A 21,750-nucleotide genomic window follows, 5' to 3' on the forward strand; every position below is an offset into this window, starting at 1 on the left:
ACCAGTATCCAGCTTTGTTTCCTGTGAAACAATATAACCAGCAGTCACCTCCGGCTACCACAGTTAACGTTCCCTGTTATAATGAACAGTATCCTCTCAAACCATGAACCAAGCAAATTCTCCTTCCTCAAATTAGAGTCTTTTTGAGTATTTGGTCACAATGAAGAAATTTCCTTTGAAGTAGAGTTTCAGCAACTCTTAATTCTGCTTCAATTTTCTGAGATACTGCTTGTGGATATTTGGGAAAGGAATGAAGTTGGTTTTGTTTTTTGTTTCTTTTTTTTTTTTGGGGGGGGGGGTGTTTTTCCAGACAAGGTTTCTCTGTGTAGCCCTGGCTGTTCTGAAACTCACTCTGTAGACCAGACTGGCCTCAAACTCAAGAGATCTGCCTGCCTCTGCCTCCCAAGTGCTGGGACAAAAGGCTTACGCCACCACTGCCTGGCAGGAATGAAGATTCTTTTCACAACCACTTATCCAGAAGCCTCAAGACAATCAAGGCTGGGGCAGGCTCTAACTCCTACAGAGAAGCAGCAAGTAATGTAGACTGCTCTAAAATTAACACAAAGTGGAGCCTTTCTACCTTTTAACTGCCAAGAAAGTCACTATTTTTGGGATCCTAACTATTCTTGCTATAAAATACTTTACAGTACAATTTTCACCTCTTTCTGGAGGGCTAGAGCTAAAGGAAGAAAGCTCTCTGAAGATGGGAACAATTTTAAATTGTATGGCAGACTGAAGTAAAATCAGCAGCAGTACCATTAGAAATAGAAATTAAAAACAAAAACAAGGGGGGGGGACGGAATGGGGGACTTTTGGGATAGCATTGGAAATGTAATTGAGGAAAATACGTAATAAAAAAAGAAAAAGAAAAAAAACAAAAACAAAAAACAAAGATTACAATATTGGCAAGCAAATCAAACTAACAAACAAAAATCACACACAAAACCAAGGCCCAGTTCCAAAGCAGCAGGATGAAAACAAATGCATGCAGGTCAGCGCAGCAAGTTAGGGTGCCTGCCTCCACAGTCCGAGTCAACCCCTGGAGCTTACAGAGTTGGAAGGAGAGCACTGACCCTTTCAAGCTGTCCTCAAACCTCTACTCAAAAGTTGTGGCAGGGGGCTGGAGAGATGGCTCAGTGGTTAAGAGCACCAACTGCTCTTCCAGAGGTCCTGCGTTCAATTCCCAGCAACCACATGGTGGCTCACAACCATCTGTAATGGGATCCGATGCCCTCTTCTTGGGTTTCTGAAGACAACTACAGTATACTCATATACATATAATAAATAGATCTTAAAAATTATTTTAAAAAAAGTTGTGGCAGTGTATGCACACACAAAATAAATATTAAAAAAGAAAAAATCCAAAAATGAGCACAGGTTTTTGTTTTGCTTTAAATTCTTTCTAAAATTATGGTATGTATATATGTATGTATGATGCATCAATACAGACATGTGCATGTCACAGCATGCATATGAAGGTCAGAAGGTAACTTTGGGAATTGGTTCTTTCCTTACATCTTTACATGGAGTTCAGAGATTAAACTCAGGTCACCAGGTCTTCATAGCAAGCATTTTGACCGCCATGATATTTTGCCAATCCTGGTATTTGGAAACAAAATCTCAAGTAGCCCAGGATGACCTCAAACGTTTTATCTAGTAATTACAAGCATACTTTGAACTCCTGATCTTCCTGCCTCTACTATTCAAATGCTAGGATTATAGGTATATAATACCTATAATCACATTAGATCAGAGTTAGTTAGTTACTTAGAGACAGAGTTTCTCTGTGTAGTTCTGGCTGTCCTATAGACCAGGCTGTCCTTGAACTCAAGCTCAAGAGATCTGCTTGCCTTGCCTCCTGAGTGTTGGGATTAAAGCAACAATGCTACCATTGCCCAGCTAGATCAAAGTTTTTAACAGAACAATTATCACTTTTCTTCCTGACTGGATTTTTTCCTCATACTTACCAAAATACACTTGTTCACTTCTCTCTATCACATAGCTTTGCTAGTATCCCTAGAAGCACCCTTTAATCCGTACCAAGAAAAGTGTGAAACAAACAGAAAGTTAACAGTGCATAATGGTCCATACCTGTAATCTCAGCACTGGAGAGGCAGAGGTAGAAGGATAAGGAATTTAAGATTCTCCTCAGCTATACCAAGAGTTCTAGGCCAGTTTGGGTTACATGAGATCCTAGCTCAAAAAAATAATATAAAAATGTAAATAAAAAGCCAACTAAGCCTGGTGATATACTCCTTTAATCCAAGAACTTGAGGAGCAAAGGCAGGAGGAGAAGTTCTGTGAGTTTCAGGCTGTCCTGGTCTACACAGTGAGATTTTATGTCTCAAGAAAACTAACCAAATAAAGCCAAGCATAATGGTGCATGCTTGTAATTCCTGTACTTGGGAGGTGGAGGCAGCATGTCAGGAGTTCAAGGCCAGTCTTAGCTATACAACCCAGCCTGGCATGCACAACACCCTACCTCAAAATAAAATGAATACACACATACTGAACTATTCTTCCAAGTAAACAATGAAATGCAAATCACTGACTCACTCAATGCATACTTTCACTACAGAAAAATCTAGGTATGAAAATACAGAGTAGCAGCAATTAAATTCTCTATGATACCTAGTAAGTAGTAACCTGTACAAACATTACAGAAGATCTTAACAAGCAACTTCCCTTTCTTATTCTGACCAAATTATCAAACCATATTTGTATGATTATTTAATCAATCTCCTTTCAAACCTTACTGAGTCAACAACTCTAAAATTAGAAAAATGTATTTAAAAGCAAAAGAATACAAGTATTTATACAGAGGTAAGGAACACTGAAAAGAGTAAAGACTAAATCAAAACAGGACTGGCCAAAAGGCTTAGCAGGTTAAGACATTGCTATCAAGCCGGAAAACCTGATTTCCAACCCTGAAACCCACATGTTGGAAGGAGAGAACTAATGCTCTCAAATTGTCCTCTGATCTCCAAGTGGACCACACACAGACATGCACACAGACACAGATACACACACACAAAATAGGTAAATATAGCAAGAATTGTATTTGTTGTGTAGATAGGGTTTATGTAGCCCTGATTGTCCTAGACCTACACTATGGAGAACAGGCTGGCTTTGAACTCACAGAGATCCTCCTTCTTCTGCCTTCCAAATGCTGGGGTGCATGCCAGCGTGCCCACCACTAAAAAAAATAAAAAATAAAAAAAAGATAATGAAATTGGGACTAGAAGCATGGCTCAGTAGTTGAAAGCACTGACTGCTCTTCCAGAGAGCCTGGATGAAATTCCCATATCCACATGGTGGACCTTGAGAGATAGCTTGGTAGTTAAAGAGCACCAACTGCTCTTCCAGAAGACCCAACCCTCTCTAACTCCAATATCTGATACTCTCACACAGACATGCATACATGCAGGCAAAACACAACTTAAAAATAAGTAAATTATTAGAAAAAAAAAAGACTCTGCCTCAAATATATATATAAACAAAACAAAACAAAAAACCAGCCTGGGGTTGGTGGCACATGCCTTTAACCCCAGCACTTGGGAGGCAGAGGCAGGCGGATTTCTGAGTTTGAAGCCAGCCTGGTCTACAGAGTGAGTTCCAGGGCAGCCAGGGCGACACAGAGAAACCCTGTCTCGAAAACAAACAAATAAACAACAACAACAACAAAAAACCCCTGGGACATAAGAAGATAATTTATCAAAGAGTAAATTATATTGAACATATATTATCAGCACTAGACAACACTGAGCACTAGACAATATAGCTAGAAAAAAATCCTCAAGTTTACAAATGAAAAACCTGTGCCTAGGTGTAGCTGAAGCAGGAAAACTACCATGAGTTTGGGAGTAGGAAACTTTATCTTTATCAAAAAAAAAAAGTATATTCAGTTTTTGCTGAGGATATATAGAGTAAATTTATTGCAAAAAATACATTATAAAACAAAAATATTTCTTCTCTTCAAAAAATAGATAAGATACTATATATAATGTTGCATGCCTTTCTTTTGGTGACTCTCATTGTAAACTAGAAAACATTTAACAAATTTTGGGACTGGAAGGATGGATAGCTCAGCAATTATGAGGACCCACAATGGGTAGCTCACAACTGTCTCTCACTGCAGTGAGGTAGGAGGTTGAGACAGGAGGACTGTTATAGCTAGCTGGCCAGCAGCATAGCTTCAGGGTCAGTAAAAGATCTTGTCTTCAAGGAAATATGGCAGAGAATGATAAAGCAGAACACTGCACTTCCTCCTCAGACCTGTGCGCGCACACGGGCACACACACGCACACACACGCACACACACACACACACAAAGTGAGTGAGGTCTAACCTATGTTTTGTGGAACACTGTCTTAAGTAAACAAATTGAAATTGAAAGCTAGGCATATGTAAGCCATGCCTATAATGGCAGCATTTGAGAAGTAAAAGGATCACATTAGATGGTTCCAACTAAAGTCCAAGGTCACCCTCTAGTACACAGTGAGAGCAGAACAGCTAGGAATACACAGTATATGAAGACCTTGTCTAAATAAATCAATCAATAAATAAATAGGATAAGGAGAGAGTTCAGTAGATAAAGTGTTAGGACCTAAGTTTGATTCCCAGAGGCTATATAAAAATGCTGGATGTGGCAGTACAGGTTTGTAATGGCAACACCGGGGAGGCAGAGACAGGAAGATCCCCAGGGCTCACTAGACAGCTACATCTGGCCTAAATAGAAAGCTCCAGGCCAATGAAGAGACTGCCTTAAAATGAAGAGACTGGCAGCTTTACCCAGGATGACACCTGAGGATGGGCTGTAACTTACACACTATGTGTTCACACACACAGAAAGAAAACTGAACTGCCAGATCATGATTATTTTACAGCAAACTAAAGAGAGAGATGTAAACAGAACACCGAGTATTAGAAGCTGCTCTTTATAATAATGGAATGAGCTATACATAGGTGAGTTTCATTGTTTATTGTGTTTGGTTTTTTGAGCATGGTCTCACCACATAGTTCTGGAATGTCCTACATAAATCATATTGGCCTCAAACTTGTGGTCTTCCTGCCTCTACTTCCTCTGAAGTATAGATTAGAAACACACAAACACTGGTTATAGTAAATACTTTGCCTGGCACTATATTAATGCTTCTAAAGTTTCTATTTACTGGGGTATATGGTCATCTTGAAGTTAGATACTAAGGAAAAACAAAATTGTTTTTAAAAAAAATATTGACAGGCTATTCTGGAACTCTCTATGTAGACCACCAGTCTGGCACAGACCTCACAGAGATCTCCACCTACCTCTGCTTCCCAAGTACTGGGATTCAAGGTATGTGACACCATGTTCAATTTCCACAAAGAAGTTTTCAAAAATATTTTCAATGTATGGAAACCTCAATGTGCTCTAACTACTCTCAAACCTTCAGAGAAACATAGAACTAATATAGACCAAAATTTCCAAAATCTGCTATTTTGTGGAACTGACCAATCAGCCAAAGAACCAAAACAATGCTAACTACCATGAAAAACAATGAGTCGTGGTTCAAAACTTAAGTGGTATTTACTCATAAAAACACAACTGTGTTAAATAAAATAGCCGAGTGTGGTGTCTTACATCAGTAATCCCAGTAGTCTCAAAGGCTGAAGCTGGAGGCATATCCCCATTCTGAGGCCAGCCTGGGATACATGGAAAGTTCTAAGCTGGCCTGTTACACATAGTGAAACACTGTCTCAGTAAAATACAAAAGCAAAAAGTTTTACTTTTTCATATGATTTCCACCATAATGAGAAACAAATATTCTTAAGAAAATGACCACTGAATATGGTGGCACATGGCCCCCAATACCAGCACTTGGAAGATGAGGCAGCAGACCAGACAGAACTAGACTCTAAAAAAGAAATGATAGAAAAAACAAAAGGCGGGGTTGGGGGGAGGGGGGGAGAAAACCTCCCAGAATGTTTTAAAGTAGGCTTCTGGTAAAAGTGTTCATGCTTATCTTTGGGAATTTCAACTACAAATTCAATTGCAAACTTGTTTGCTACAAATTCACTCAAACAAGTTGTTTTATTTTTTTCAATTTCCACAACCTAAGTGCAACTCAATGCCATCCGCTCCATAAACCCCATTTTTCTATTTTATATATATAATTTATGACAATTTAGTTTGCCCAGTAATAGTTGTTTGAGCTATGTGTCTCATCTGTTTCCCAATTTTCCTCAGGAGCCGGAGACTGCATCAGTATACACTACCCACTGAGTATCCACTAGTATCTTCGACATAAGGCTGATTAAAATAATGCTAATGGGACTGGAAATGAATACAGACAGGGTTTCTTTGAATAGCCCTGGCCGTCCTGGAACTCACTCTGTAGACCAGGCTGGCCTCGAACTCAGAAATCCGCCTGCCTCTGCCTCCGGAGTGCTGGGATTAAAGGCGTGCGCCACCACGCCCGGCTCTACAGTCAACTCTTAACTTTATATTTATTACGTTGAAAACAGCATACGAAGGCTGAAAAGGAACTAAAAGGTATTGTACCACCTGGAGATTCGATGCAACGCTGAGAAAACAATGTATTAGACCTCACAATACTATGAAAAATTTTAAGTAAATCACTTAATACTGGAAAGAATAAACAGGAATATTCTTATCCATCTTCTTTTTCTAAGTTCTCTTGCATATGTAATAGGGAAGCTGAACTTAACGAACCACACTATTCCAAACCAGGTCACAGGAGAGAGTTAAGTCCCCAGTCATCCTGTTTCTATTTACTGACTGGTTTGACCCCAAGCATTATGGTGTCCAGCTTTCCCAACTTATCTTTTAAAACATCTTCTGAGAAGAGCTTTAAAAAAAAAAAAAAGAGCCTTCTAGAACATTCTAGGAGAACTATATTTTTAAAAAGCAACATATCTTGTTTTTGTTTTTTTAATCTCCAGAAACACTTTGCCCAAGCAAAACAACCCAGTTTTCAGAAAGGTCCGTTATAGTATACTTGAAACTAAGCGTGGAATATAAATTTGCACAAGTGGACCCTAACTCGAACGTGTTGCTCTCCTAGCAAAGTAGTTTTTTTTTTTTTAAAGTGGAATTTGAAAAAGGTCCTACACTACAAGAACACGCATCTTTCAAATAAAGAATTTTACAAATAGCCTAAAGACAGCGAAGTGCGCTTACACTTCTCGGAGACATTTCCTCTGCACCACGCTGGCACAGCTAGACAACCAGAAACCTCTTGGGGCTTTGGCCCCAACAAACCTCTGCCTCCAAAGCCCGGGCGTCCGCCGGCCACTGGCCTCTCGGAGTCGAGTTCCCTACTAGTTCGCTCGCAGCCAAGACACTTCCACGTCGCCCCGAACCACACGCCTCCTTCTCCTCCTCAAATTAAATCGGGCTTTCCTCGCCACCCGCACGCACCAGGGGGACCGAGGGGAAGGCGAGCTGGCGGGAGCGCGGCGAGGGCACGCTCTCCACAGTCCCGGCCGGCCCGGCACCCACCTGCAGGCCGCGAGACCTGGGACACCGGCGCTGGTGCCCCGTCCTCGCCGAAGACGAGTTTGAAGTCGAGCTCGTCGTGGGCGCCACAGTTTGCAGTAGTCATCGGCGTGGCCCGGGGTGCAGCGCCTCCTCCTCAGGCGGCCGCGGCAGCTCCTCAGCGCCGCTTCATGCTGGGCCGCGCCGGCCAGGAGGTCGCGGCTCCACTGCAAACTTTCCGGGCGGGGCCCGCGAGGCCGAGCGTTCCGTTCCGACCTAGAAAGCTGGCCGAGCGCCCCGCCGCAACGGGAGCCGTCACCGCCACCGGTCGAGGGTGCAGAACAGCCACGGTCGCCTCAACCAAGGCTCCCCGCCCCCCGCCCCCACAGTCGCCGCCACTGCCGCCACCGCCGCCGGCGCGCTCCCGCGCCCTGCAGCGCGCCCAGCCCCGCCCCTCGCCGCGCTCCCGCCCGACCGGGCAGCCCATAGGCCGCTGGCCCCGCTGACAGCCACGGGCCCCGCCTCCTCGCCGGCCTATCGCGTGAGTCCTCAGCGAGGAGGAAGTCACGTGAGCAAGAAGCACCAGAGCCCTGCTCCCTCTCGGAAGTTGTAGTTAAAACTCTTTCTTCCGCAGTTTCTAAACCAAGACCAGGGTAGGGCCAATAGCGCTGTCTAATTAGATTGGGAACCCACGTAGGCCAATTGGAGACTATCCTTTTCCCCTCATCGGGCGGAGCTCATGTCGAGGAAGTGGGTAGCAGAGCGCCAGGGTTATAGGTGTCCGGATATTTGGCCCCACAGAGGTACTTTTCACTTATGACTGAGTTTAGATTGGATGCGTTCGTTAGACCACCTCACCCCCGCATCCCTCCATACCAACTTCGATGGCGTAACTTGGAGAGGGACAGGGATTGGTTCGAACTTTTGGGTAGGTTAGGGTGGAGCCGAAGAAAACCTTGCGAGACAAGTCTGGAGTCGATTCAGATCCACCCTTCTGGGGTGGGGCCCCGTCTCAGTGGCTGTGCCTTTGTCCCCTCAAGCCGGCCCTGAGAGGACACCGTGCATTCTAGCTAGGCCTCACCTAAATCAGAGGGACCAGGTGTGGTCCTTGACGGAAGTTGAGCAGACAACAGAGAAAAGTACCCTTCTTGACCTCTGCATCTTAGTACATAACCGTGAGACTAAGGCACTGTGACACTAGAGCAAGGAAAGCCCACATATAGGAAGTGACGCTGTCAAAAAGAACCCGCTTTCAAACTTGGTTCCACTTCAAAGAGTCTGCCTTCCCCAGTGAGACATGAGATGGCCCAAGACACCATCCCTTGGAGTCTGGGGACTCAGTCTTGTTTACTTAGCGCATGATTAAAAGAAAGAGTTGGGAGAAGCCAGTGACCACCTCCCCCACGACAGCAAGTCTCATACTACTCACAAAGGCCCCTGGGAGAATGGAGCAAACACAAGCTCCTTGCAAAGATCTCTGCATCTCAGTGAATCCTGGGCTACTAAGCGAGCGTCAGGGGGACCCCAGCTAAGCCTAGGGTCAAAAGAGCAAGGAATGTTCTGAGCTCGTGAGCCATTCATCTTGGACTGGTTTATTCCTGCTCAGGGCTTTACTAGTACTTAGGAGGGACATAGAGATACAGAGATAGTCTCCCTTCAGGGTTGAGAGAGAGAGGAATAGCAAATATATAATTACTGTGCAAAGAGATTAGAGCTGTGATAGGAGCTCTGAGGACACTGAACTCCCACCCACACGCTACAGGAGTAGTAGAAACTGGAGATCCAAGCAAAAGACGAGCAAAGCTTGTTCCATAGAAGGACCAATGGGCAGAAGCCAAAGGTGATGCTGTATGAGTGGGCATGGTCACTGGGTGATGCTAAGCTGGAGACTATAATAGTCACCTCTCTATAGAACACTTGGCTAAGGGCATTCAACGCTGCAGGAAGAGGAGGCAGTCAGGCTTACTCTTATCCATCTTCTTTGGCTGCTGTCCCAGCACTCACATGGCAGAGGCCAAGATCAGGTGCTCATCATCTCCTCCTCCTTCTTCTTCTTCTTCTTTTTTTTTTTTCCCCCAAGACAGGGTTTCTCTGTATAGCCCTGGCTGTCCTGGAACTCATTCTGTAGACCAGGCTGGCCTTGAACTCAGAAATCCACCTGCCTCTGCCTCCCGAGTGCTGGGATTAAAGGCGTACGCCACCATGCCCGGTCCCCATCATCTTCTTACATAGTGAGTGTGAGGACAGCTTAGGGACACAAGATCCTTCCTCAAAACCAAAAGTGAAGGACTTAACCTATTAAGTGGGTAAAACAAAACAAAACAAAACAAAACATCACAACAAGCTATCCTGTCTTCAGAGGGGCTAACCTAGAAAGCTTGAATTGGAAACTAGGAGACCAAAGGCTACATCCCACCTGCAGCTGAGACAGACTCTAGGCTTACCAACTAGTTCCCATGGTTCCATTATCCTATAAGGTCCCCCAAATTTAGCCAGCTTACTTCCCCATTCCCATAAAACTTAAAGCAACTTCAGCTCCAGTCTGTACATGCATGCTTGTAATTTAGATTGAGATCGAGGACCCAGTCTCCCTCCCCTCCCTGGGTATGACTTCACCTGAGCCAGGTGAATTGGGCTAAAGTAGGGGCCGCAGAGCTGGCGAGATAGCAGAGCTGGCGAGACCGAGCATTTGCTGTTCTTCCAGAGGATCTGGATCTGGTTCCCAGCACTGACATGGTGACTCACAACCATCTGTCACTCCCAGGGTGTCTGATGCTGCCTTCTGGCTTTACGGGCACAAGGCACACATATAGTACACAGATATACAAATAGACAAAACATTCATGTGCATAAAGTCAGATAAATCTTTTAAAAGAATAAAAATATAAATCTGACCAGGGAGGCAGAATGTAGACCATGGCCTGTCAATTCCTAAACTTCATAAGGGACCACAGAAAAATCCACCCATTTATTAAATGTTCAGCAATACATCTTCTTTCCCCCAGACATTGAGTACTGGAGACTATCTAGAAAAGGGCCAAGCTGCAGGAAAGGCTTCGGTTTAGGTGTTAAAGGCTCAGCAGAGGAAAGAACCAGTTGTAGGAAATGAGTTACTATTTTGGTAAGAAAGGCAGCATGAACTGTGTTGGGCAAGAGGAAGGGAAGGGGAGAGGGAAGGAGGAAGAGAGAGAGAGAGAGAGGGAAGAACTCAGCAACTAGATGCCTATAGGCCATGAAGCCCCCCCCCCACACACACACACACACTCCCCTCCCCCAACATGCATACTCCTTTCACCATTTCCCCAGCTAGGGCCGAGGTTTCTTTCCCCTAAAGATCTTGCTAACCATCTACTCCAACTGCAGAGGTCTCAGGGGAGCCTGGTGGGAAGCAGGGTAGACAACAGAGACCACCGAGTCTCCACAGACTCTTTCCCCCTCCTGTGTAAATGATGGCCCAGGCTTGAGAATCAAGAGACACTTTCTGTTGCCATAGGCCTAGCCTTGAGGCTCTACTGCGAAGACTTCTTCTATGCCACAGGACCATGGAGTGGTACAGCTTAGCCCAACCCTGCCCCTTGTTTCATATTAGGGAAAACCAGGAACCTTCAAGTTTAGAAATTCTTTCTCTCTGTGCCATATACCCTCTCCCCGCCCACCACACACACACACACACCCCTTCCAAACTCTTAGTTCACTGTTTCTGTTCTCTACCTCCGTGCCAATGCTTGCCATAGAGAAACGGACTGCCTGAAGCAGCTCCAGTTTGGATAGCTAAGTTAAAACCAGCCAATTCTAACCTCAAAACATTAGCTGCTAAAGTCAGCACGGAGTACTGAGAACCCAGGCCATCACTCTGTCTTCTGCTGGACTAGGGGTTTGCGCTTGGTCCAGGAAGCAGTTTCCAAGACCAGAGTCCTGAAAAGAGCAGCACCTGGGAGGACTTAAGCCTGTGGGAGTCACAGCCTCAGATTCCCCCTTATCTTTCCCCACGGCAAGCTTCCTTCTGTAACTTTGTAATCGCCACCAACTTCTCCAACCTTCCTCCTACTCCTCCTCATGGAAGGTAAACCATGTATTTTAGGCAGAGTGTGCTGGTACATGTTTGTAAGCACAACACATGGGGTGGGGGGGCTGCAAGTTGGAAGCCAGCCTGGTCTACATAGCCAGCCAGGACTACATAACAAAACACCACAGAATAAAAACAACAACAATAATCGTCACTGGGGATGTAGGTCCATTACAAGAGTGCCTGCCTGGCATTCACCAACCTCTGGATTCAATCCCCAACACACCATAAAACCATAAGTAAAAGTAAGTTTTAAAAAGAAAACTCTGTTAAAGGGGCTAGCAAGATTGCACTTGCCACCCAAGCCTAATGAGCTGAGTTTGCTCCCTGAGAACCACATAAAGATGGAAGGAGAGGAATGATTTTCCAAACTCACCCTCTGATATCCAGATGCCTCCCCCAACAGAGTAATCAATAAACAAGAAATACATATAGTTCAAGGCTAGCTGCACAAGAAACTATCTCAAGACAAAAAGAGAACAAAAAGACCCCCATAAGTCAGGCTAAGGAGAGCGCTGCAATCAAGGATATGAATGGGTGGATACTACTACTTCTCCCCCAGGACGGGGTTGGGAACTCTTAAGTGAATTATTCTGAGAGCAGACAGGGAGAGACAATGCCTTCAGGCTTGACTAGGCCTTTCAGTCAGTCCCAGATCTTGGGCAGGTCGAGGAGTCCAAAGCAGACATCATGCAGCTATGCTAATGAACAAATCGTTCAAGGACCAACAGGTTCACCCAGGATCTTTGCCAGCTATGCCCCATCACTGGGCACATACTAACCAGCCCCTCCTCAACTGGCTACAAGCCTCTCCCCAGGGTCCTCAGAGCTCCTCCCAATCACCTCAATGCCACCTGCATCTTAGCAGCACCCATTTCTCTGCTTCCTGAATCGGGAAAGTGAATCTGACCTTGCCAGAGAAGGAGCTGTCCCAGAAAAAAAACACACTAGTGAGAAAAAGAGGTTTGATGTCAATGCCCGTGGCCACTTAGACTGCACTTGATGCTCTGTCCCCCAGATTCTGTTCCAGCATGCCTGGGAGAAGGGGTCCTCTGGGGGCCTTGGTCTTCCTACTTCCATCCCAAGTACAAGAAAAGGTAAAGGGGGGATTTTTAAGACAAGTTTAGTAGAAACAAACAAATCTAGACACGAACTGTCTAAATCATGGAGGCTGAGTTCAGACCAAGACTCTCTTCCACCTTAGTGGGGCCCCAACTCGATGCCAGCAGAAACACACAACCACAGAGTACCCACCCCAGCATAGGCCAGCCTCACACATGCAGAAGACCACAGATTCCACTAAGAGGCAGATGGCCAGAAGTGAGTTACCCAAGGTCAAAAGGCAAGGGGGCTTGGAGAGGCCTCTGGGAGTGTGGTAACTTGGTAGCTTTATCTGAACAAAGAGGAGCTAGTGTGGGTGGCAATGGAATAGACAAAGCCTAAACCACTAAGCCTTTGTTTCAGAGACACGCAGGGCCAGGGGGCTGCAAGTTGCCGCAAAGTCTTGAGGCTGTCCTCGGGGGACTTGTGGGAAAGAAAGGTTCAGTCTAGAGGGGAATCCTCCCCCCATATACCCTGGCAATAGGAAGGTCACACACCCTGTTTACAGCAGAGGAAGCGGGTGGGGTGGGGCAGGGACCTTTGGTCAGGCCACCCCTCCCAGCAGGGGAGTGGGGAGGCCCCAATAAATGTGTGGGAGCTATTTGTTTGCTTCTCACTGCCAGGAGGAAATTAAAGAGAATCTACCACTTCCTTTCACCTCAAGTGGGACTGGGGGGGTGCAGGGGGGAGAGAGCTGTGACTGCTGCATTTGACAAAAACCAAATTGCCACCATCAGCAGCCCTGAGGTGTTCCCTGCCCTGAGCAGGCACTTCATCAGATCTGAGTTCAAATTAGCTGTAAGGCTTTATAAAGGAGACTACTGACTGGCCCATTGCCCTCCAAGTCCCCTAGGTTTGCATTGGCCCTTTATGGGGTATCAGATACTCTTGGTCTTTCTGAGATTGCACAGAGCTCTCATCAGGAAAGTCAACTGAAGATTAATACCTCATTAAAATGGTTTTCTTGGTCCTTACCTGCTTTCACCAAAATCCAGCGGACCCCAAAGGTCCACTCATTCCCTACATGTAAGAGATACACTTTGGGAAGCTCCAGCTCTGCACAGAGGATGGAAGTAGAAAAATTATGTCAGGATGTAAGGTTGAAGCAGGTGGCCTTGGGTGAGAGTCTTTATTGCACGATACCAATGTCAAGTTGGAAGTGAGGCCTAAAAACCTCATTGGGAACTTGGCTTGGCCATCAGACATATGAGAGACAGTATTACCCTTGGGCATTTCTTGGCACTTGTTTCAGACTGATGACCTGGGCCAAGGCCTCTAGGTTTGCATGTCAAGGGCCAGCAAACTATCCAAGGGCACCTGGTTTAGGTCCTGGCACCCGTCACCCCTTCACATCAGTCCCACACACTGTCAGCCAGAGCAGGAGTCAGCAGCCTTCCAGAAGATTCTCCTCACTACTGTCCAAGGTTACAAATGGCTTCTTGCATATCTCCCCAGGTAGTGCTGGCTCCTGAACTCTTGGGCCCCCAGGGTCTTGGTCAGGGGCCTCTCGCTTGCGCTTGTTCAAGGAGGGGCTCTCCTCACCCAGCCGACCCTCAGGGAGGCCCTGGCTCCTAAGACACACAATTGCTGCAGTCTGCTCCGCCAGTTTCTTGGACTTGTCCCTGGGTAAATGAAGCAATGATTAATGAAGCAAGTCAACAGCAGGACTATGGCCTTGAAGCCCTGAGCCTACAAATACTTTGAAAAGATTCCGATAAAACTGCTAAGATGGGTCATCACTGGGTGCTCTCACACACAATACAACCAAGTCTCCCAGATCCAGAGTAGACTTGGATCCCCACACTAACAGTCTCATACCATCTGAGGAGCACTTACCACAAGGTGGACTGGTACTTTTGTTCCGCAACAGTGACAACAGAGCAAAACATGCGATCTATAGGTCGCTGAACCTGGTGCAGAGAGCAAAGGAAACAGAAGACTGCCCACCTGCGTCATCACATGCTGAACACATAAATGAAAGAAGACTTCTCCCACCCCACCCCACCTTGGATTTTACTGTGCAGCCCTGGCTGTCCTGGACCTTGTTATTTAGACCAGGCTGGCCTCAAAGTTGGAGCTTCACCTGCTTCCTCCTGAGTGCTGGAACTAAAAGCACGCACCACAACTGCTGGGCTACAACTTCTAACTTAAGTCAAACGGGGGCTCCCTGATCACATGCTCCGCCCATGGGAAAGTACCTGCTGCATATTTCAGGGGAAAGGGGCAGTTATGCAAATTGATGATGATATCAAGTGTGTCAGCGAGTTCTGTCACTGAACTAAACAAAGGGCCATTATCTGCACCTGACTATGGGGGCCTCTGCCTACTGACTTCTATGTGGGCCAGTTCCCAGCAGAAAGGAGTTCACCAGATGGCATAAAACTGAGAAGAAACAAGTGTGGGGGCAAAAAAGGTACATCTGGTGGAGGGATCAGGCGGTGTGGCTGGAGTAGAGAGCTGAGTGGAAGACATGAAACAGGGAAGTATTTGGGGGTGGGTCTTGTGTTCTGGGGAGCTGCTAACTTGAACAAGAGGCAGAGGTTTAGATTTGTTTTCCAAAAGTCACTCTGGTAGAAGGGACACAAGGCCCAGAAAGCATAAGCCTGGAGGTCAGAAGGCCAGTAGGGAAGACAGAACAGCCATGGGGATCAAAGGAAGTGAAGCAAGAGTATCTATCTCAAGGTTTCCACCCCAGGGTCCCTATATGTGGTTATAACTCTGTGGCCCACTGGCTGAAGCCCAGCCCAATGATAAATGTGCCAGAATTGGACAACAACCCAAGGTTGGAGATAAAGGGCTATCAGCAATTGATCCTACTACTAGCAACTTATGCACGACTACGGACAGCAAGTTCAGATGCTACCCAGGCAGCCTTAGCTCTGAGGATGAGCTGTGAGTGTACTACGGGGATGGTAGCATTGTAGGAAGCACTGGGGTTGGAAGCCAGACAGGCAACAGCCAGAAAAACTCACTGTTTCATACACAGGTTGTGGCAGCTTCTCTCTCCGACACCATTCCAGCAGGCACATCTTGGGAGTGATCTGGGGTGGATATGCTCTCCTAGGAAAAGGAGGAGAAACAGTTAGGGCCTATTTTCCATTTCTACCCTAGGTCTTAGCAAGAGCCACCAAGCAGCCACTGGTATATGCTAGAGGAACTGGAGAAACTGAGATATCAGTTTGTGCCTACTCCCTTCTGGTTCCACCTGCAGGTGCATCCTAGGTTTTAATCTACAGGAAAAAAGGGCTTCTCCATGCTTAGCATCATAATGAGTACATGTATGTGAGAACTCCCAGTTCTCTGAGTGGCAGGCTGAAAAACAGCCTTCAACAGCCAGGAAAGAAGGTTTTCTTGGCCTTTCAAGACCAGATCTGAGGGACTGGGTGGAAGTAGGAGATGACAGTGGGCTTAGAGCTCTAGCTTAGTGCCCAGTGTGATTCTATCTGCTGAGTGTCAGGGTTATTTGCTCTGCTACAGACACAATAAACTCTGGCTTCAGAGTCTGTCTGTCACAGGGAGAGAGGGACATGTTCCAACTTCCACTGGGAGCTCCCTCTGGCATATGACTGCCCAACAGCTGTCCACTTAACCCCACCTCAAGCCCTTGCCAGATAAGACTGGCTCCTGATCTGGGTATTGGAGACTTGAGAAGGCTCAGACCCAGATGGCAGGGGACAAGAATGAGGGCACCACTCAAAGCTGAGTCACAATGCGAGGCAAGAATCGGACTGGAGCTACTTCTGCCTAGAGAGGGTCCACTGGGCTGGTGAGGGGCGGGGTATGAGCAGGGATACAGAGCCAAGGAAAGACGAAAGCTTCAGGGGGGAGAGCACAGATTCTGAGGAAGAGAAAGACCCATCTCCCTGTCCCAAGTTGTAGAAGGAAGTGGGTCAGGAAAAAAGTGGAGTTCAATTCTGTCTGTCTTAGAAAAGTATGCCCCCACCAGTGCTGCCTGAGCTTCAGGAACTATCTTCTGTCCTGAAAGCACTTTCTCTTTGAGGGCAAGGAGTTCAGGTCATCAATAGCTACATGGTTAGTTCAAAGTCAGTCTAGGCTACATGAAATCCTGCCTTAAATACAATCCTTGAGGTCACACAGGCTTGAATCCTAGGACTCTAGAGTCTGAGGCAAGTGGATCTCTGTGAGTTCAAAGTCACCCTGGTCTACATAATGAGTTCCAGGACAGCATGGGTATGTAGAGAGATCTTGTCTCAAAATGAAATAAACAAACAAACAAACAAACACTAATTAAAAGCACCTTCGTGGAAAACTGAAAACTAAGACCGGGTGTCCATACTAAGGAGACCTATGGTCCCTAAAGCTTGACATTATTCACATATAACAGCCACTAAAACCCCAAGCAACTTGCTCTGGCATATACTGGAAACCTACCGGTCAAACCTGATAGCCATTTTAATGATGCCAGAGGTATCTTCAGCTGGCTCCTCAACAGCCTCTGGAGTCTTGGCCAGGAGGTCAGCTCGCCGAGCATCGAGCTCCCGAATGGTCTCCTCATAGAAGGCACCAAGGCCAAAGGCCTCACTGTAGAGAAGAGGTGGGGCAGGATAGAAACCTTAGTAGAACAGTTCAGGGTACTGCAGGAGCCCAAGAAACTTCTATACTACATATCTCAAAACCCTACCAGGGTCTGATCATCAGAAGATACTGTTTACACACCCTGACGTCTGCCAAAACTGCAAAGTATTGGATGAATTTGAAACTTTGAGTGTGAACACTCAAGGGAGGTTGGGCTAGGGGAAAAGGATTGCAGAGGTTCCACCACCACCACCATTCTCAGCTCTTTCCCAATGATGACCACACAGACGGATGTCTCCAACGAGCCAGCACAGCAGGGCTGACCTGTACTGGGACGGACATACTATCATGTCCATGTGGGCCCAAGGGAGGAAAAAGACAAAGGCTGAGGACTGACTGATTCCTCGATGCCATGGTTACCATGGACCTAGGCCTGAACCTCACAAGGCTCCAGAGTCACATTCTCTTCTGGAAGTCACAAAGCCCCCTGCTGAGCTGCTTGACCGTTATGGGATAGGGGCAGAATCAGCAGCACAAGCGGGGGACAGAAGGCGGCTTCTGGAAGAGCTTTCCCTTCTAAAACCTCCCCTCCACATGGGTCGCTGAGGGCGAGTATGATACAGAAAGCCTTAGGGGAAGAAGGGGACACACAGCCAATGTTAGGAGAAGAGGCCTTTAAGAGCGAGGACTCAAACATGAATTATGGTGTCAGTATACAGGAGGCTGAAAGAACTGGGGGGAGTCTAAGCTGCCAAAGGCCTCCAGGTGTTAACCTTGTGATTAAAAGCTGCAGGATCAGAGGGACCAAGGCGCAGCCTCCCTGACTAGTATGATGGAAATAGGTGGTCTAAAGCTCCCCTATCCCATCTCTGCCCCCCACCCCTGTTTGCTTGTTTTTCGAGACAGGGTTTCTCTGTGTAGCCCTGGCTGTCCTGGAACTCACTCTATAGACCAGGCTGGCCTTGAACTAAGAGGTCCACCTGTCTCTGTCTCCCAAGTGCTGGGATTAAAGGCATGTGCCACCGCCACCGAAAGCCTCATGTCTATTGACCACTGGTTTTGTTTGTTTATTTTTTGTTTGTTTGTTCTTTAGCCTGGCATGCAAAAGCCCATTAGTAAAAACACAACTTCCTCAGGGATTCCCAGGCCTGCCTCTTGCCTTCCTCCAGGAGTTCAGGACAGCCTGGACTATACAGAGAGACCCTGTCTTAAAACAAACAAACAAACAAATAAAAACAAAAAACAAAAACAAAACAAAAGCAGAAACAGAAATCACCTTCTTGGGAAGCTGAGAACTGAGAACAAGCGCTTACACTTAAGGAGACCTGTGGTCCCTAAGCTTACACTGTCCTAATCTAGCAGTACCCTAGTTACCAAAACTGCTACTGAAAAGTACTCTCTTCTACAAAGCAAAGCCATACTACCACACATACACATCCCTGGTCCCTCACCAAAATCTTAGGGATCAGGGTCAAGTGTGGGTCAAGTCTGCAAGAATAGCTAGATAGATCACTGTACTCTTACCAAATTTCCTGGGAAGACTGGGCAGCATGAAGCAGTCTTCCCTGGGGCGACTCCAACTGTTCCCGCAGCATTTGGCACAAGCAGTACTTGGTGTTGGTGTAGTGGTTATCATACTGCACCGCCTGAGAGGAGAACTAACATGAGCCCACAGGCTACCGGCAAATGCCGCATTGGCCTCCCAGGGGAAGGAAAGGGGCCCTAAGAGGGCATTAGAAGTGTGCTTTTTAAAGTGTGCCTGTGGGACCTGCCCCCATATAAGAACTGCCTCCACCCTGCTATCTGTTCCTCCTGCTGTCATACAAAGTGTAAGGGTCAAACTAAGGCTCATGTTGAACAGCACGCCCACTCAGCCAGCCCGACTGAGGGATCAAAGTGTAAGAACCAAGCCATGCTTCAGGCACCACAGGCTACCACAGGGAAGCAGATGCTGAGCAGCTTCCAGGGCAGGGAGAGCAACACAGAAAACTCTGGCAGGGGAAATGTAGCCCTAGGACTGGGATTAGATTTCTATTTTCTATTCCTTACAACCAGAATCAGCCATATCTTCACAAACCTCTCTTCAACTTCCCCTACATGGGTGGGGCACAACCCCATCTACTAAGCATGTTCATACACATTATCTATCAATTTGAATGTCTATAAAAAGATAGGTACAGCAGTTACCTTACTCTACAGCCTGAGAAGTGAGGCCCAGGGAAGCCAGATGACTTCCCAGAGATAATACTCTGGATGCTCATCCAGCTAGGGCCAGGGCAGGACAGCAGCAGCAGGTCAAGGCTTTGTAGACGGGCCTACGGAACCACCTCAAGCACTCACCTCCCATACACACACACACACCCCACACACACACACACACACCCCCACACACACACACTGTTGTAGCATCCCCTTTAGGCCTGCTTTCAGTACCTAGGAAAGAGCCATGACATGCGCAGGAGAATAAGTGGGTATGGAATAAGTGAGTAAGTCCCAGCCAGGGACAGGACCATGATTCAGCTTGTCTAGTCCAGAAAGTACCTGATCAGACCAGAAGCATCCATGTTGATGCTTGAGGGTATTCCCTTTCTCCGTGACAACACACCCTCTTGGAAGCTGCCGAAGGATGGCTGAACAACAGTGATAGATAGCGTCACCTTTCACCTAGTAAGCAGGCTCAGCCCTGCTGAACATGTCTTCTCGGACACACACTTGCCAGGTAGCCAGAAGAGCTGGACGGCTGGCCTGGACTGAGCTAAAGCCCTCTGCCTGCAGCTCACTGAGTCACTACAAATGTGCTAGCTGTGCTAAAGGATTTTTTTCATTATTATTATTTTTACGAGTTCACTGGGTACAGCCCTGGGGTGCTGGGATTCTATATGTACATGGCTGGAAACAGTGAGCTGTCCTCAAGCTCTTCAGTGAGCTGGATTTGAGCAGAAGCTCCAGCCCTTCCCTGCCCACCAGGACACCCAGAACCAAGAGCTGGGCTGCGGCACTGGGGAAAGGAGGCTTTAGGACAGAAGCGGCCCACAACTGGACACATGCCACATCCTACCAGCCCGGCCTAATTAATGATCAGAAAACCACCCAAATGCCACAGCTTGAGGAGAACATAGAAAACCCCAGGCATGAGTGAGATCTGGGACTGAAAAGGAAGGTGGAAAACTGCCCTGGGGAAGGGCTGGGGAAGCTCACTGTTTCCACCCATGCACACACGCAGCCCAGTACAGAGTCCCAGCATCCTGGGGCTGGCTGTACCCGATGAACTCATCAAAATAAATAAGTTAATTAATTAATTTAATTTAATCCATTAGCATAACCAACACACTTGTTGTGAGAAGAAAAAGTTATTCTCAGGTTGGGTGTGGTGGCACATGCCTGTAATCCCAACACTTAGGGAGTAGAGGCAGGAGAATAAGGAATTGGAGGTCAGCCTGGGCTATGAGCCTCTATGTTAAAACTAAGAAGTAGGGCCGGAGAGTTGGCTCAGTGGTTAAGAGCACCGACTGTTCTTCCAGAGATCCTGAGTTCAATGCTCAAGCAACCACATGGTAGCTCACAACCATCTGTTATAGGATCTGATGACCTCTTCTGGTGTGTCTGAAAAGAGCAACGGTGTACACTCATATACACAAAAATAAATAAATAAATCTTAAAAAAAAAAAAAAAGAACTAAGGAGCAAAAAAAAAAAAAAAAGAAAGAAAGAAAGAAAGAAAAGGTGCAGAGACTTACATATCTGATGTACTTCTGCATGACTTCCTCCAGGGGACGAAGGCCATCCTTGAGGAAGATGGAGGGGTTCCACATGGCTGCTCGAGCCACCATCACAGAGGAGGCAGCCGTGGCTTGTCGAAAGTCTTCTATGTCCAAATGTTGCTGGATATGGTCATGAGATCCTCCGCTAAGAAGCAATAGGGGCTTGAGAGAATCCCATGATGGAACCTACCAGTGTCTCCAGAACTTATCTGCCATTCATTATTAGTAAGCTTTAACCAAGTCCCTTCGACTACCAGGACTCTAACTACGTGACGATAAGGTATAACCTGTTGTTAAGTGGGGACCACAAAGTGGGATCTGGCATACAAGAGACTTTTTATTTTAGAAGTTGACTTTTCTTGGAAGGCAGAGGCAGGTAGATTTCTGAGTTCTAGGCCAGCCTGGTCTACAAAGTGAGTTCCAGGACAGCCAGGGCTACACAGAGAAACCCTGTCTCGAAAAACCAAAAAAAAAAAAAAAAAAAAACAAACAAACAAACAAACAAAAAAAAAGCAGTAGTAGTAGTTTGACTTTTTCCTTACTATCCAAAACAGTGGCCAAAGGTAGACAGTATTGGAAGATGGATGACTAAAATTGATATATTAGTTCTGCAAGTCACCTCTGTTTTCTTTCTCTAAGAACATAGGGTGTAGCACTCCACCCCTTTCCATTACTCCTTCATCCCACCAGTCAGAGATAGCTTTCCTCAGGACTTCTGTTTCCAATGTCCAAGCTCCCTGAGTCTTACTATGAAGTCTTTGGGGTGCAAGCAAGACCTCACACCTGCTAGCACAAGTGTCTGCAGCACCC

At 46.5% G+C, this 21,750-nt stretch overlaps 2 protein-coding genes across 5 annotated transcripts in view; both read right to left on the reverse strand.

Annotated features, from left to right (window-relative positions):
- Positions 1–7,888, reverse strand: part of Nfatc3 (nuclear factor of activated T cells 3) — a 77,554-nt gene extending 69,666 nt beyond the window's left edge. For both annotated transcript variants that reach the window (XM_021169508.3, XM_029480364.2), the window contains exon 1: positions 7,502–7,888. In XM_021169508.3, coding sequence (XP_021025167.1) covers positions 7,502–7,604 — 103 coding nt within the window. In that variant the 5' untranslated portion in view covers positions 7,605–7,888. The remainder of the gene's footprint in view (positions 1–7,501) is intronic.
- Positions 7,889–13,739: 5,851 nt separating this feature from the next.
- Positions 13,740–21,750, reverse strand: part of Dus2 (dihydrouridine synthase 2) — a 41,180-nt gene continuing 33,169 nt past the window's right edge. For all 3 annotated transcript variants that reach the window (XM_085843615.1, XM_085843614.1, XM_085843616.1), the window contains 6 exons: positions 20,917–21,085; positions 18,705–18,826; positions 17,037–17,186; positions 15,617–15,704; positions 14,481–14,554; positions 13,740–14,266 (listed from right to left, as the gene is read on the reverse strand). In XM_085843615.1, the coding sequence (XP_085699741.1) occupies positions 14,029–14,266; positions 14,481–14,554; positions 15,617–15,704; positions 17,037–17,186; positions 18,705–18,826; positions 20,917–21,085 (841 nt within the window). In that variant the 3' untranslated portion in view covers positions 13,740–14,028. The remainder of the gene's footprint in view (positions 14,267–14,480; positions 14,555–15,616; positions 15,705–17,036; positions 17,187–18,704; positions 18,827–20,916; positions 21,086–21,750) is intronic.

This window comes from Mus caroli, unplaced genomic scaffold (genome assembly GCF_978045245.1).
Source record: "Mus caroli unplaced genomic scaffold, Mus_caroli_1 scaffold_10, whole genome shotgun sequence".
NCBI lineage: Eukaryota > Metazoa > Chordata > Mammalia > Rodentia > Muridae > Mus > Mus caroli.